Here is a 15,872-nt window from a genome sequence, read left to right on the forward strand (position 1 = left end):
ATAATAATAATAATAATAATAATAATAATAATAATAATAATATTTTGAACAGCTCTACTACAGAATACTACTACTTGAATACGGCCTGTGACCAAGTGGTCTGCTGTTCGATTCCTCATCGCGACAAAAAAGGTGACGTAATGAGTTGCAGCCCCTCTCCGCCCCAAGGTGCGGTCGAGCACGGCGGTCCCACTTTAATTGGAATCAATGAAAAGTGTTTAATGCAGAGGAAAATTTGTCATGTAATTATAAAATGCACCAATAATAAAACACACCACTCCTACGAATAATAATAATAATAATAAAAATAATAATAAAAATAATCATAATAATAATAATAACAGCAATGCAAATAGTCATTATAATGAAATAAAACGATATGCCCCCTTAAAGTTATTTTGGACAAAACAACACAAAGCTGGGTCAAACTGAACTTTGTGTGTCGCTCTAATTTTATTTTATTTTTTTTCCCAAATTGGGTTGTTTTTGAACCATTATAATTTTAAGACTGTGCATACCTGTAATCGACCAATAAAAAAAGTCCTAATGCTGTTGTTAAAAAAATTAAAAACAAACCAAAAAAATCTATAAAACCCACTGCTAGTATTACGTAGGCCTACGATAATCATATTACATTCAAATCAAAATCACCAAAACATAATAATAAAAATAATAATAATAATAATAATAATAATAACATAAATGGGCTACAAGTGTTCATAATAAAACCCCATAAGACGATCGCCCTGTGTTGCTTTCTCCATAGCTTTAAATCCCGTCTATAGGATTTAGGCTGTCACTTTCCGTTTCACTTTTAAGCGGTTTCTCAAGAATGTTTTGATCGGGCTCCAGCGGCTGAAAGGTGCCGCAATTGCATCGCTATGTCTTTATTCCCTGTTTTTTTTCACCTTCTTTTTGTGTTGCTACTTTTCCGCCTCACTGGCTGAGACGCCGCGATACTAAAGAATACGTTTATTTCCCGACGTTTTTTTTTTTTAAGCAAAGAAAAAAAAATCCATCTAGTATCGTCACCGGGTCTGGCCCACGGATAATAGCTGCACATTGCCCCCTTTTATCCTCATACACAGTAATGGCGCGTTGGCGAATATAGGCTACTTGTGTCTCTTATTTGATTTGATGTGCAGGAACCTTTGCACACTCACTTTCTCGACGTGATAATGATGTCCAACAAGTGGGCAGACATTAGTCGATAAGCCTTTTTTTTTGGGTTGGGGTGCCGCCTTGCCCTCCTCGTGGTAGTGAATAGATTGGCCTTATTTTGGGGTTGTTTGGAGGGGTGACTGCAAGGGAGGGCTTGCATGCTCTCGCCTCACTCATTTGTTTCCAATTGAGGACAGAAATCCTGAGTGGCGTGGACGTGATTAATGATGCTAGTGGCGAAGGGTTAACACACTGGACTCAAAGCTCTCCCCTCGGACACAATGGCAAAAAGACTGCGGCCTGCGCAGCTCCAGTGGGAGAGGATCCCTTTGTCATCCACCCCCTCGAAGCGCACATATATTACACCCACCGCGGACTGGCTGCTCGTCCCTGCCTGTGTCCACAGTTTAATGGTTTCCCTTTACTCCTCAAGCCATTGTATCGGCCTGAAAAGCCTCCTCCGCTATTCAAAATAAAGTTGGTGGTCACCTCAATGGATACACTGACGCCCATATGGGAACCACCATTGAGCGTGTGGGTGCGGGTGCGTTTGTGTGTGTGTGTGTGTGTGTGTGTGTGTGTGTGTGTGTATTTGTGTGTGTGTAAGTGAGTTGGGTTTTTTAAAAACATGTCTCTGAAAAGAGGCCGGTCACGTCTTGACACATTTCTCTTCACACTTTTGACAACATGCAGCATTGTGGCAGATTAAATTGAACATTCCAAGCCTGTTCTTGTTCCCACAATATTTTATCAACAATACAGTGACAGATCTGACACGATCCACTGTAAGACGCACTTCACATTTAGTTTGTAAAAAGAAATAGCCCCACTTTTAACTTGGCTGATGAATGAAGATGGTGTGCTGCTGAAGTGGTTTAGCTCAGATTATTAATTGTCATACAAGTTTACTACTGATTTTAAAGGCCACAAGTCACGTGGAAGAGCTCATCTCCTTTTATTTACAGTGTTGCTTTTTGCAAGTGTAAAAATAAGTTAACCAATGTAAAATATATACATTAAAAAAACAAACTGTACCTTAAATTATGGCAACTTGCAATATATTCTTATCTCAACACTTGTGGCCAGTGCTTATGTTCACGTAAATATTACCAATCCCCCGCCCCTCCCCCCAAAAAGGCAAAGAAAAAAAACATGGACACAATAAATTCTTTGACGCTCGCTGAACTGCAGTCTGCTGCCAGCTTACACTGTAAAAAACACAACTTGTGTTTTTTGGGGGGCGGGGGGCTAAAACGGTAATTTAAGTTGAAACAACTATAAAACATACACTACTGTATTTACATTCATGACAACACTGTTAGCACAACAAAGCAAGCAAGCTGTTTGCTCCAAAACAATTTGCTGAGTTGTTTTTTTTTTTTTGACCAACTTGTTGAACTGACTTTAAATTTTGAGTTCACTTTTTTTTCCCCACTCTAAAATTCCTACACATAAAAGTCAGAGAATGATTTCTACATATAGATCCAAAGAACGACAAACACACTTTTAACAAGCACATTGTTATTTTTTTTCAAGATTGATATTGTGTGAGTATGTTTGAAAACAAATCATGCTATTAGTCTGATGATGTGCTTTCCTTCCGCCCTCTTCACAGACGGCTGCCAGCCGCAAGACGGCGTCGGAGAAAACACAAACTCCATCAGCTCAAACGGCGAGGACTCGGAGGAAACTCAGATGCGCCTTCAGCTCAAGAGGAAGCTGCAAAGAAACCGCACCTCCTTCACACAGGAGCAGATCGAGGCGCTGGAGAAAGGTGCTAGCATCACACACTCATCCGGCTGCAATCATATAAGATATAATACATATGTAAGAGGGATGTTTTATATATACAGCATTGGGGAAAGATAAACAGAAAAAAATAACCTTTTTGGTGTTTTAACATTTTCATTTTCTGAAAATAAATGCTGTTTTAAATCAGGTATTCTCAAACATTGTACACCTACCACCTAAAAAATACGAGTACAGCCATCAGGACCAACTTTAAAATAAAGTAGTGCAGTAGGCTTAAGTGTTCACCAAAATAAGGCTCCGAAAAAGTGTGTTTCATATAATTGCAAGCTTTACATTATGCAGAGTTTGGAAGGGTTCTTACACAGGAGAAAAAAAATGTACTAAAATAATACTTCAAATTCAATGTATTGCATATAAAAGTTGAATGAACAAAGGCACCAAAAATGTAAGTTGAGAAATAATTATTTGATGATCAAATGTAAATATATTGTACTTAAAAGTGAAATACAACTGAACTCTGTACTTCTGTCCTGATTCTTTTGTGTACCACAAAGGGTACTTATACTACAATTTGAGAAACACTGCAGTCTAAATCACGATAGTTCAACTGACAAACAAAACAAAATGTTTCTAAATATGTACCCAAAAAAAAAGCAACATCCAAGAAATGAATCAGTTTGTCGTGCTCTTTTCAGCTGTATCTGTAATTTTATGTTCTATTCACCATGTATGTACTCACGCTCAACGTCTATATTGCAGAATTTGAAAGAACTCATTATCCGGACGTGTTTGCACGAGAGAGACTAGCAGCCAAAATTGATCTTCCGGAAGCGAGAATACAAGTGAGCATCCATTTAGCTTGATTTCTTCCTCGCCGCTTGAACAAGTCACGTTGACTAAGATACCCCGGTTGCCCTCGCAGGTGTGGTTCTCCAACAGGAGAGCAAAGTGGAGGCGGGAGGAGAAGCTTCGCAACCAGCGTCGACAGGCCAGCAACTCCTCCAGTCACATTCCCATCAGCAGCAGCTTCAGCACCAGCGTGTACCAGGCCATCCCGCAGCCCACCACACCTGGTACGTACACCAACGCCCGCTTAGCTTTCAGTACAGGTGTTCAAAAAAAATAAAATAAAAATAGTTAACCGCTGATAATATGACAGTGGAAAGCCAATAAAACACTCAGTTTTCAACTTTAACGACGATGGAGTAATGGCTTGTGTCGCAGATGCGCCTCACACAAGTCTGACTTTAACATACTTGAGTGCCGTTCAAGTGTAAATAAAAAGCCACCATTAATAGTCAAACGTAAAGGCAATAAAACACTCGAGTCTTCACTTTAAAAATGTCCGCCTAATGAATTGCATCCTACAGGAGTTACATCCAAATGTGCCTCCTGAATTGAACATTAACGTCTCTTTCAGATTGTCATACATGAGTAAAAATAATTAATATCACAACGTAAAAGCCTGCGATTGGGTGGCAACCAGTTCAGGGTGTCTCCCGCCTAATGCCCGAAGACGGCTGGGATAGGCTCCAGCACCCCCCGCGACCCTTGTGAGGATCAGCGGATCGGAAAATGGATGAATGGATGGACAACGCAAAAGCAATAAAACAATCAAGTCTTAACTTTAAGGTGAATTTATAATAATAATCACAAATGCATCTTAAAATCGTGACTTTTACAACATTTTGGGCCGCAACTCACGATTATTTTAATAATCGATGAATCTGTCGATACCAGTTCAAGGTGTACTCTGCCTACTGCCCATAGACAGCTGGCATAGGTTCCAGCATGCCCTTGACCTTCGTGAGGATAAGTGGCTCGCATAATGGATGGATGGCTAATCTTGATTATTTTGTCGATTAATCGGTTTAAAAGCACATTATATTTTCCAATTCTGTCAAAAAATCGGCAAAAATGCTAATCGTTGATTTCCAAAGTACCGTATTTTCCGCACTATAAGGCGCACCTAAAAGCATTATATTTTCTCAAAGGCCGACAGTGCACTTTATCATCTGATGCGCCTTATATATGGATCAATATTCTGATTTCTTGCATGTGGTATTTTAAATGTTCTGTAAAGCGCTTTGTTCCAGTTGCAGGAGTTGTGAGAACTCTATATAAATAAAGCGGCATTGTATTGTATTCCCTTTAGCGTAGCGCCATCTAGTGGATGCATAATGCAACCGCACCCTCTATTGTAGCTTCTATTCTGTGCGTCTTATAATGCGGTGCGCCCTATATTTAAAAACAGTTTCAAAATAGGCCATTCATTGAAGGTGCACCTAATACTCCAAAGCGCCTTATAGTACGGAAAATACGGTAAAAGCAGATGCTTGCAAATGTCTTGTTTTGAAACATCACAAAAATTTCCAGTCTGTTTTCATGGAGGACTGGAGAATTTGGAGACTGTTTACTGTTGGGAGGCTGAAGAGGCCTTTAAACAATTCATTAAATCTCAAAAATAATTCTCAATTCATTTGATAAGTGATTAGCTGTCGATTAATCATTGCACCTCTCTAAAAACATTCTGAACTAAAGTGAAAACTGGACACTATGTAAACCAATAAACAATGTCGTCTCATCAAGGTAGCAATGAGTTGTGTTCCCATTGTGCGACGTTTCCAAAGTTAACCAGTGCTTAAAAGTTTAACATAGCAAACAAAAGAAATTCTTGCTGAAACTTGACAGCGCTGACACACCACTTACTTCATTTGTAGTACTTCTTTTTGTTTTCTTCACACTCCTTGTGCTTTTGGAGAAATTGTAGCAATAAAGACAAGGGGGGGGGGACATGAGGCTCGCTGAACTGAGGTCTCAGCAGTTAAAAATAAAAATTTTGTTTTACATTTTTTTAATGATTTGAGAAATTCCACTGTAAATACAGGGTGTCTATATAAAACCTACATTTGAACATATTTATTACAAAAGCAATCCCCAGAATTGTAAATAAACGTATAAAGCTCCAGGGCTGTTTCACTAATTTTCAGCGCAGACCATGTAGACCTCATCATATTGTTACAAATACACAACAAATCGATGGAAAACGAGTTATGAATTAGAAGTCAAGTCAACTACTTCCACGATCATACATTTTATCTTAAAAAGGGCACTGTATAAAAAAACATGCTCAATTTGCAATTTTGGCTTGGACTGCAGCAATATTTAATATTTAAAATATTCTTGACTTTGCTGCTACCCGGAAATATAAAATTATTCCATTCTGCCTTACTGCCATTTGCACAGCATCATTCAATCAAGTTTAGTATAGTGATTCTTTTTATTGTTCAAAAAAACTCAGAGGGGCACTCCAAATTTGTTATTTTGAGCATACATTACAAAAAAAAAAAAGAAAAAAGAAAAGTAAACTGCTTTAATATCCGGTAATGAACCACATTTAAATTGTTGGTTTAACAGCATACTTGCCTGAAGTAATTTTTAAACATTTTGGAAAACAAACACAACAAAGAAGAAGAGTCCAATTGCCTTGATTCATCCTTTGAGAATGACCTGGAAGACTGAGAATCTTCACAGACAAAAAAAACAAACAAACAAACAAAAAAAAAAACAGTAAACATTTCGATTTTCATAAATTAGCCTGGTCGCCAGTTGCCCATCCCTGTTCTAAAATGCTTTTATTGTCTCCTGTCCCTCTAGTGTCGTTCACATCGGGGTCTATGTTGGGCCGAGCCGACTCAGCCCTCACCAACTCCTACAGCGCACTGCCTCCAATGCCCAGCTTCACCATGGCCAACAATCTACCTATGCAAGTAAGTGGAAATAAAGCTCGCCGGCGCAAGTGCGTGCTCACGGGCCCGACAATCGAGTGCAAACGGACCCGACTACTGAGCTAATGTCCACATTCTCCCCCTTCCGTCCACTTATAGCCCAGCCAGACCTCCTCCTATTCCTGCATGCTGCCTACCAGTCCGCCTGTGAACGGGCGCAGCTACGAAACATACACGCCCCCGCATATGCAGGCACATATGAACAGCCAATCAATGACCACTTCTGGTACCACCTCAACAGGTAGGCCGACAGTTCATTGTTTACCCAGCATGCCCGGCCCGGGGTGAGGGAAAATGAAGTAGCCGTGGTGGCGGCGCGCCAGTCATCTGCCACCCTCCCTAATTAGGCGCTACTACATCATGTGTATTTCATTTGCTTTTGGATTGAGCCCATAGTTTAGTTCCGGTCCATTAATGGTGGGGGTGGGGGGGGGGGATTGACGGCGGTGTGCCGCACGCAGCCATATATATGCTACTTATAGACGTGAGCACTTAATGGCGCAGAAGCACATTTCCTCTGTGCTAAATTGCTAATTAACGTGATTCATTGGCGCTTGTACTCGCTGTTTAAATGCCAGCGCGTGTGCGGCCTCCACTTTTACGGCGCCTGCTCGCTCACCTGTTTGCTAGGCGCCGCAAGGCTAACGGCAGTTGACTTTGGACAATAGGCAGGGTACAACCTGGACTGGTCGCCGGGCAATTGCCAGACAGACATTGACACCTACGGACAATTTTGAATCTTAACCACCCATAAAACGCACGAAAACCCACACATGCAAACGTTTCATGGGGAAGTTAGGATGGGGGAATTTTGAAGATGCATCTATCAATTTCTGGAGTGCTTATCCTCATTAGGGTCGCATGTGTGCTGGAACTGATTCCATTGGCGACCAGTCTGGGCTACACACTGGACTGGTCACCAGTCAATCACAGCGAATTTTGCAGATGCATAATACTGTGATCTCACCAGCTACTAAACACATGTATGTCCAAGTGGTTTTCTTTTAAGACAAAACGTGTAGTAGTAATTGAAAATGGACACTTGCCACTTTGGTGGTATTGTACGTTAATTCGTTGGGCAACAAATTCTGGTGAAGGAATGCGATCCATGCAAGGGGTGTGGCCTACGAGGACATACAGTACCGTGTGCAGTGTCAATATCAAAGAAGATGTGATCAAAGATTTGGCTTGATTATTTTCATTTTAGTTTTATCTTGTCGATTCCAAAATTTTTGTTATTTTTCTGCCTGACCTTTTATCACTCGGCAACTTCCCATGTCAACATGTTCAGATCATTCAGGGGAGTTTCAAATCAATACCCCCCAATGAAATGAATGGAGAAACTAACACAAATGGTTTTCCTCTACATAACTATTAATTCACAATTTACGCCAATGCGTACGAGTTTGGACAATATTTCACCTCATCCTGAGTATCGGGTCCAAAATGAGTCAAGTTTCACTTTTTTGGCGTATTGTAATCTCTTTTACAAGTATTAAAGGGTATGTCAAGTCAAAAATCTTTATTACAATAATATGTTCGGTGTTCCCCGCTAGCCTGCAGACGTTATTCTGATTAATAGTGCATTTGTGGAATATAAATTTAGCAGAAAAATCCACCCATTTTTAATCCATCTCAGGGGGCGAGTGCAGATGACATCACAGTGCCCAAGGGCTCAAGTTACGACCTTCACGGCTCACCTGTTTGCTGGGTTTGGTCATGTGACATTTTCAAGCTGAGCCCTTTGGCACTGTGATGTTATTTGCAGTCGACAGCAAGTGGCAAAATGGCTGCCCGCTGAGATGGATAAAAACCAAAAAATTTTTTTTTTTTCCTGCTTAATTCAGATTCCACAATCTCAGAGTGTCATATTTAGGATAGAGGGAGCGCATAGAACATGTTGTAAAGAACATTTTTGACTTGACTTATTCACATTTATACGTACAAAACACTTGGCATGTAGTTTGTGTCCTTTTTGAACTGACTCACGTCTGTCTTTGTGTGTAGGACTCATCTCTCCTGGAGTGTCTGTCCCAGTGCAAGTCCCAGGGAGCGAGCCTGACATGTCTCAGTACTGGTCTAGACTACAGTAGGGAGAAGAGCTACTTCACCTTGTGAGCTCCAACGTGGACCTCCTCATATCCACACTCCACACACACACACATTCAGTATACACAACAGAAGAGGAGGATGCGGACTTGCGTTGTTGCGCCGGGCACATTCAAACGAGGACTAGGATTAAAAAAAAAAACAAAAACAAATGGACCTCCGCAAAAGTGCCCGGTGTTACATTTTTACGGAACAACAGCAACGAAAAAAAACCTTGCAGGTTTTTTTTTTTTTTTTTTACTATTTCCAGTCATTGTTTCCTATTTTTCTTTCTGGTGTGTTAGAAAATGGCCATTTTGTATGTGAATATGAACGATCAAGTGCTGATAGATGGACTACTAGGAAACCATGTTGTCGACACTCTGCCATGACTATCTTTTAATGTGCTTATATCCAGATGCTCTGTGCATGGACACTGTTGCATATCATGAATGGAGGGAAGACTCTGAAAAACTATTTATTGTCCCCACGAGGAAGAGGCTGCAGTCACACACACACATACACACACACTCACACACACAGATGGCTATCTCAAGCGATCCAACTGGGACCTCCGCCGCATCCCGCGAGGACCAATGTGGAAGCCTGTAGTCTGTAAATGGTAGACTGCGTCTTTGCTCTAATTTTTTTTGTTTCTTGTCCAAATGTAAAGTACCTGTCTTCCCTCAAGAGAGAGAAAGAAAAAAAAATCTCCAATAAAAGTTGATTTCATTTATAACCCCCTCCTTCTTCCCCTACCAAGAATATTCTATCAATGTTCCATGCATCATAAAGTACATTTCTTTAGGGTCAGGTACAATTTGTCTCTTAGCTATAGTTGTAATATAGTGTCCTATGGTCAAAAAAAAAATGTGTGCAACTAGAAATATTTAATTCCTATAATTATGATTAAACATTGCTTGACAGAGTTTTAAACTTCAGTGTTTGGCAGTTGTTTACAAGTACATATCAGATGTAATCATTGTTGATTGTAAAACAGACCAAAGCCTTTGTATTTCATCTAGTACACAATGTTTTATTTTTCAAGATATTAAGTCTTGTGTTGCAACATTTTGTAAACACGTCTTGGGTTCGACGACATCGGCTTCGAGTTTGTACGACTGCGGCGGAGCCCCGCGGTCCTTATTTATAATTGAAGACCATGGGAGTTTTTTTTTTTTTTCTCTCGCATCATCTGTCATGCTCTTTTACTTTTGTTCTATTTTATTTTTATGTCGGTGTGTATGTAGAACATGGACACATATGGGGTTTACGTCTGGGCAAATGGAGATAAAAATGTCGACACACTGTCTCTTTAAATATTTCAATTTAATTTTATTTAAAATGGAGCTTTCTAAATGTATTTTGTGAAACTATAAAAAAACCATTTTGTACAGTAAAATTGTGTCTGAAAACATTTTTTAATGGTTTTTTTTTTTTGGTAATTATTATAGTTTTTCTGATGCATGCCTCATAGGATTTTTGACACACAGAAACTGAATCAGGAAAAGCAAAGTGCGGTAGTGGTTCACATGCCCGCCTTTAAACTTCTATGGTTTGGGGTTTGAATCTTGAGTTATGTTGTCCCTCCGATTGGTACTCCAGCTTTCTTGCACATTTTAAAAACAGATCCAGGTCTGGTTCATTCAAGACTCTAAATTGTCCTCTGAACTGTTTGTCTGTATGTGCCCTGCGAGTGACCGGCAACCAGTCCGGGGTGTACCACACTTCTTGCGCAATATCAGCTGGGAATAGACTCCAGCTCACGATCAAGACAAAGGCAAGAGAAACTAGAGGGATGGATGTTACAACTTTATACTTGTAAAATTGTGTGTGTTTCCTAGCATCTCAAATTTGGACTTTTCTTCATTTTTGTTCTCATGATACTGCCACAATATGTATTTACATTTTTTTTCGACAATGTGAAAAGAGCATTCTGTCACACTGACGGAAGGGCCGTCAGTCCGTCACCGTTTCTGTCAGTGTTTTAGGTCGACCCACATGGGCCCAGTCTGTCACTTGTCAGCAACAGCCATTCGGCAGCAAGGATTTTCAAGTTGCACATAGGCACAGCAGAAGCCAAAACGCAGCCCACAACAAACAAACAAACAAAAAAAACAACAACACATACATGTACAGCTTGGTGAATGGTAAAATAAAAACAATCTGTCATTGAGATCTGTAGGACTGAAAGGTATACAACCTAGTTTTATTTATTTATTTTTTCTGTATTTGGCTCTGTGTCAGGTTTGCAGCACCTGCGTGGAGAATTGTACCGGTAAGTCCATTCTCGACACTGTTTGGCTGTCATCAACGACTCGGACTGGGCTGGCCTGAAACAATGACGGCAGCTTACTGATGGACTCACCAGAGTTATATCTATATCTTGACGTTATCCATGGTAATATTTATCCATACTAACACATTAACAAACTATTTGTATGTTACTTCCCATCACTGCAGACTAGGGAGTACCACGCCTCTTGCTCAAAGTCAGCTGGGATAGACCTGCGACCCTAATGAGCAAAATGTGAGGAAAGATGGATGGAGTAAAAACAAAACAAAGCAATCAAACCCTCGCCCTTCTGTATACAGGCCACCATCACCGAACCCGCAATTCCACCTTCCTTTCTTTAAAAATTAAGACAAATGTCAGAGCGACACTTCCAATGTGAATAACAAACGGGACTTGATGTGAGGCGCATCCAATCTGAGTACACAATGAGGAAAAGGTCAAGGCGATTCGCCATCTGGCAGAGTACGATGTTGCGGTGGTACAATGCCGACAGGAAAGAAGAATGTGGTCGTGTGTCTTAGTTTGCTTTACTTGAGGTGCATGTTTGGCAAAAACAGGAGGCCCAGGATAAGATGGAATTCAGGTAACCTTCTCTCAGCATAGGGTGTAAAACACTGAATTGTAATTTCACAAGCTGGAAGCCATAACATTAGAAAATAGGAAAACAATTATTTGATGAGAATAAAGTCAAATTACGGGGGAAAAGGGTATTTTAAATGGTTCGGTTATGAAATTTTGTGCTGAAATGAAATGTGGAAAAAAAGGTGTACTTTTACAAAGTCAGAACAAACATTTGGAATTTGATGGAGACAGAAAAAAATTCAAAGTGACGAATTATAAAATGCAATTTCTATTTTTTAACCACTGATATCATGATAATCTGCGAACCCATTTCTTGGTAGCTTCAACTGGATTGCTTTCACAATTGTTGGGATGAAAATGTTGACCCCACGTGGTGGTTCAAATTAATCACCCAACGTTAGCTCAGTCCCTTTTGGACCCAGCACTACACAAACCTTGTTACCAATTTGGGTTTCTTTTGACCCAGCAAGTTTTAAGAGTTTAGTGAGAGAGACTGATTACCATTAACAGGCTCGTATTTGATGTTGGCTTTTATTGTCAATATACACACACAAAACGAAAATATGAAATGAAATGAAACATGTCCAAATGAAAGGAGGTAATTGTGGCGTTCTTGGCTGACTGCAGGGACAACTGGCAGATCCCGAACAGCTTGGCAGCAGACGTCAGGCGCGGCATGGCATGACGTGGGCGGAAGAAGAGCCAGGTCACCGCGGCATTCCAGGTGTCGCTTGCCGAGTAGCCACTCCAGCTCTAGAAATCCAGGTGCTTGTTGCCAGAGTCACAGGCAGAAGCCAACGCGGCTGCTCCTGCCGCATCCGCCCTGCTCACACGACTCACCGTCTCAGACAAGTCTGGAGGCAAATGTAGTCGCTAGAAAAATGAGAGTGGGAGGGGAGGGGGGAGAAAAACGTGGAAGGGGTAAGGGCAGATTATTAGATCAGCTGGCAAAAAAAGTGGATCATCATACAGTAGATGTAACCTTCAGTGATGTTTATTCACACAGAGCCGCGTTGCGTTGAAATTGCATTAAATGCTTCAGCACTCTGCGCAGAGCTGCCAGCGTGGAGTAAACCTGCTAGCGTGTTGCTAAATGCTTCACAGAGATTCAAGTCTGTTACGTTTCAGGGAATACATGTGCGTGCGAAAGAGAGAGAGTGAGTGATAGAGTGAGAGACGGGTGGGGAGAGAGTGGCGTCTTTCTATGGACCTCTTCATAATTCTAATGACAATCAACTACCATATGTACCTGTAAATGACATCTTTTGAGGAGAATGTTTCAACCTCAAAGGAAGGCTTCATTAAGTTTACATGTGTGGCTTGACTGGATAGTAATTAATTATCTTATTTCACTTTTATGATGAGATTTTCACCACACAGGCATGTCCATGTTGGGTCCAAGGAGACGTAATATATGCAAACTCACTGCTAGACAACAGACATACTTTGGAGTAACAGGAGGACACAAAGAAAAAACGATGCCTTAATGCATTGCAAACATTTCCAATTGACCAGAAACAGCAAATAAGCACACTGGCATGTTATGGCAACGATTTTTACACAAAGAGTATTTCCGCAAGTTTTGTCAAGCCCACGTTGCGCACAAGGACAGACAGGCATGCGCCCATGTGCAGTAGGGTGGTCCATTTTGGAAAAGTTTGTCGGATTCGTCGGGCCGGGTCGGAAATCTTGTCGATACTATGACACAAGGATGTGTGCAAAATTTTATTCCGATCGGATAATTTTATCCCGTCCCGCAGAGCGACCAAAGTTTCCCCTATGGAAAGAATGTTACGGGGCTGAATGGTAGTACGGTTTCTCCCGTACAGTAAGGATTTTGTTTTGCTCAGTTCGCACTTGCAATAATTCAAAGACGGAAGACAGGAACGCATGTATTGCAAAAAAGGCAACCGTGGTTATCCTTCAACACTGGTGAGATTGTTGGTCCATGTTAACTGGTCCATCTGTCTATCTGTCCATCTGTCTATAATGTCCATCAACACTAGTGACACTGTTAGACCGCAAAAAAAACGAAATCCGCCGTGCGTGCCATCCCATGCCTACTTCGCGCACGGGTGCAACGCCCGGTGTCGCTCCACGACCTGCAGAAGGTGCTGTCGCTGTTCCTCGTCGCGCGTGATGGCGCCGCAAAACGCGCTGATGAGGGCGACGCCCCTCTCCGCAAAGTCGTTCACCACCCGTAGGTGACGAGCGCGCCGACGAGCCGTGGTGATGTTCGATGTCGAAAAGCGTCCTCAGCTCAGCGTCCAGTAAGAATTCCGGCGATTCTCGACTTCAATTGAAAGATATTAGCTCGCCAGTAGGTGACCGTTGTGTGTTAGGCGTGCGTTTGAGTTTGTCTCCGGCTGCTGAGAGCAGCGATGGAATGGTTAGTTAGTCAGGAGGTGATCGTTCGGGCAACATTCAGCCCAGCCAGTGTCACGCATGGCAAAATACACGGTTAAAATACACATGTTCACCCTATTGAGACCAGTTGTTATGGTGGAAACTTTGGCCGCTTTGCGGGACGGGAAAATATCATCAGATCGGAATGAAATTTTGCACAGAACCTTGTACCATAGTATCGAGAAGAATTCCGACCCGGCCCGACGAATCCGACAAACTTTTTTTTTTGCCATGAAAATGTGGACCACCCTAATGTGCAGTTAACATTTCGCCAAAGTGGAGTCATTTACAATTAGACAAGGGACACGCAAGGTAGGTGACATTAAAAACCAACACCGTGCCGAGTATTTTCAACAAGCACAGGATGGAGATGAGCTCAATTGCCCAAGGAAAGATGTGTTCCACCTCGCAAACCTCCGCCATTCCCGGCATGTTGTTTTAACTTTAACATATTTATATGTTGCGAGCTACAAATGCTGCAGGTATTGGGGATGTCAAAGGTGATCAGAGGTCACAATTATATCAGAGCTTGTAAATGCTCCAAGTCACATTTAAGGGACAGTTTAAACTCTACAAACCCATTTTAGACCATTTTTAATTGAAAACATTGGACTGTTGCATAATGGAAGTTGCAAATGTAAACGTTTGAAAACGTCATATAGTCGAGACAAAAAAAAAAAAAAGAATGTCACTGAACGTTCATAACTCCTGTGTTTCCATTCCATCAAAGTCTTGCCCTTAAATGCTTCAACACATGATAAATTAACAACCAATGATTCCTCACAATGGGCACAAATCTTAATGAACAATTCACTGATTATTTCGGCTCAAATGTATGATTTTGTAAAAGACCACACGCATCCATTTTTTACAAAGCAACATCGCCAACTAGCAACTGCGTTTTCTGTCATTTTGCAAGTATGCGAGAAAGTGGACCGAACTTTTCTTGAGAATAAAGGCTTTCACCGTTTACCCTGAAAGAACAGCAGTCATGTCCATAAGTAGCGCATGTGAGCTGATTGTGTCTGTAACACAAATGACCACCCGAGTCTTTCGGCTGAGTTACCGGTTTCACAGAAAAGCTTATCTGCGGAGCAGCCCTGTGCCAACTCAAAGCACAAAGACGCTAAGAGGTTAATGAGGGCCGCTCGTGCAAAGCTCCCTAAGACCAACACGCTAACTGCGATCAAACTTAAGCGGGGCTTCGCTACGCTCCCTTCAGGGTTTCGCCAGAAAAGCCGCCCGTGGCACTCCAAAGAACAAAGTCTTGAAGAGGCTCTGAGAGTGGGAGAAGGAGGTGAAGTGTCTCCAGAGTCGAGTGTGCGCAGGACAATGTCGGGCTGCGTGTTGCTTGAGCACCTCTGACGGTATCAGAATGAAGGCATTTTGGGCACAAGAGGAGCTAAAGCCTGTAATTTGCCCCTGAAAGAATCTGCCAGGACATTTGAAACCTCCTGGTCAAAGGCTGCGCCTTGCCCCCCTGATTCTCCCCCTCTAGCTCACTCCTGTAAGGCTTCCCTGCCCGCTGTATGCTCAACCCCTCCAGACATGCAGCTTTAGGAGAGCCCTTCCACTCCCACAGATACTTATCTCTTTCCTAATGAGTAGGTGTTTTGGTACAGGCTTTAACGGCGTCATTACTAAGAGATAATTCGGCGCGACGCAACACTCGTCATCACCCGAGGGTAGACCGCTTCCTTCTTTTGCCATGTGTTGTTTTTGCAGGAATCCGGAGAGTCCAAAATGCAGAAAATGTTTGCTGTGATGTTCGGGGTCTGATGTGGTGGATGTTTCCCTCC

The 15,872-nt window shown here is 41.7% G+C and overlaps 2 protein-coding genes across 8 annotated transcripts in view; one reads left to right on the forward strand and one right to left on the reverse strand.

Annotated features, from left to right (window-relative positions):
* pax6b (paired box 6b) overlaps positions 1-10,191 on the forward strand; it is a 28,519-nt gene extending 18,328 nt beyond the window's left edge. For all 7 annotated transcript variants that reach the window (XM_019895797.1, XM_019895798.1, XM_019895796.1 and 4 more), the window contains 6 exons: positions 2,777-2,935; positions 3,673-3,755; positions 3,836-3,986; positions 6,571-6,683; positions 6,801-6,942; positions 8,709-10,191. In XM_019895797.1, coding sequence (XP_019751356.1) covers positions 2,777-2,935; positions 3,673-3,755; positions 3,836-3,986; positions 6,571-6,683; positions 6,801-6,942; positions 8,709-8,794 — 734 coding nt within the window. In that variant the 3' untranslated portion in view covers positions 8,795-10,191. The remainder of the gene's footprint in view (positions 1-2,776; positions 2,936-3,672; positions 3,756-3,835; positions 3,987-6,570; positions 6,684-6,800; positions 6,943-8,708) is intronic.
* A 1,988-nt stretch (positions 10,192-12,179) lies between these two features.
* The window catches only part of elp4 (elongator acetyltransferase complex subunit 4), a 58,161-nt gene continuing 54,468 nt past the window's right edge, over positions 12,180-15,872 (reverse strand). Inside the window, exon 10 of the mRNA XM_019895850.1 lies at positions 12,180-12,540. Within this exon, the coding sequence (XP_019751409.1) occupies positions 12,421-12,540 (120 nt within the window). The 3' untranslated portion in view covers positions 12,180-12,420. The remainder of the gene's footprint in view (positions 12,541-15,872) is intronic.

This window comes from Hippocampus comes, unplaced genomic scaffold (assembly GCF_001891065.2).
Source record: "Hippocampus comes isolate QL1 unplaced genomic scaffold, H_comes_QL1_v1.1 scaffold80, whole genome shotgun sequence".
In the NCBI taxonomy this organism is placed as follows: domain Eukaryota; kingdom Metazoa; phylum Chordata; class Actinopteri; order Syngnathiformes; family Syngnathidae; genus Hippocampus; species Hippocampus comes.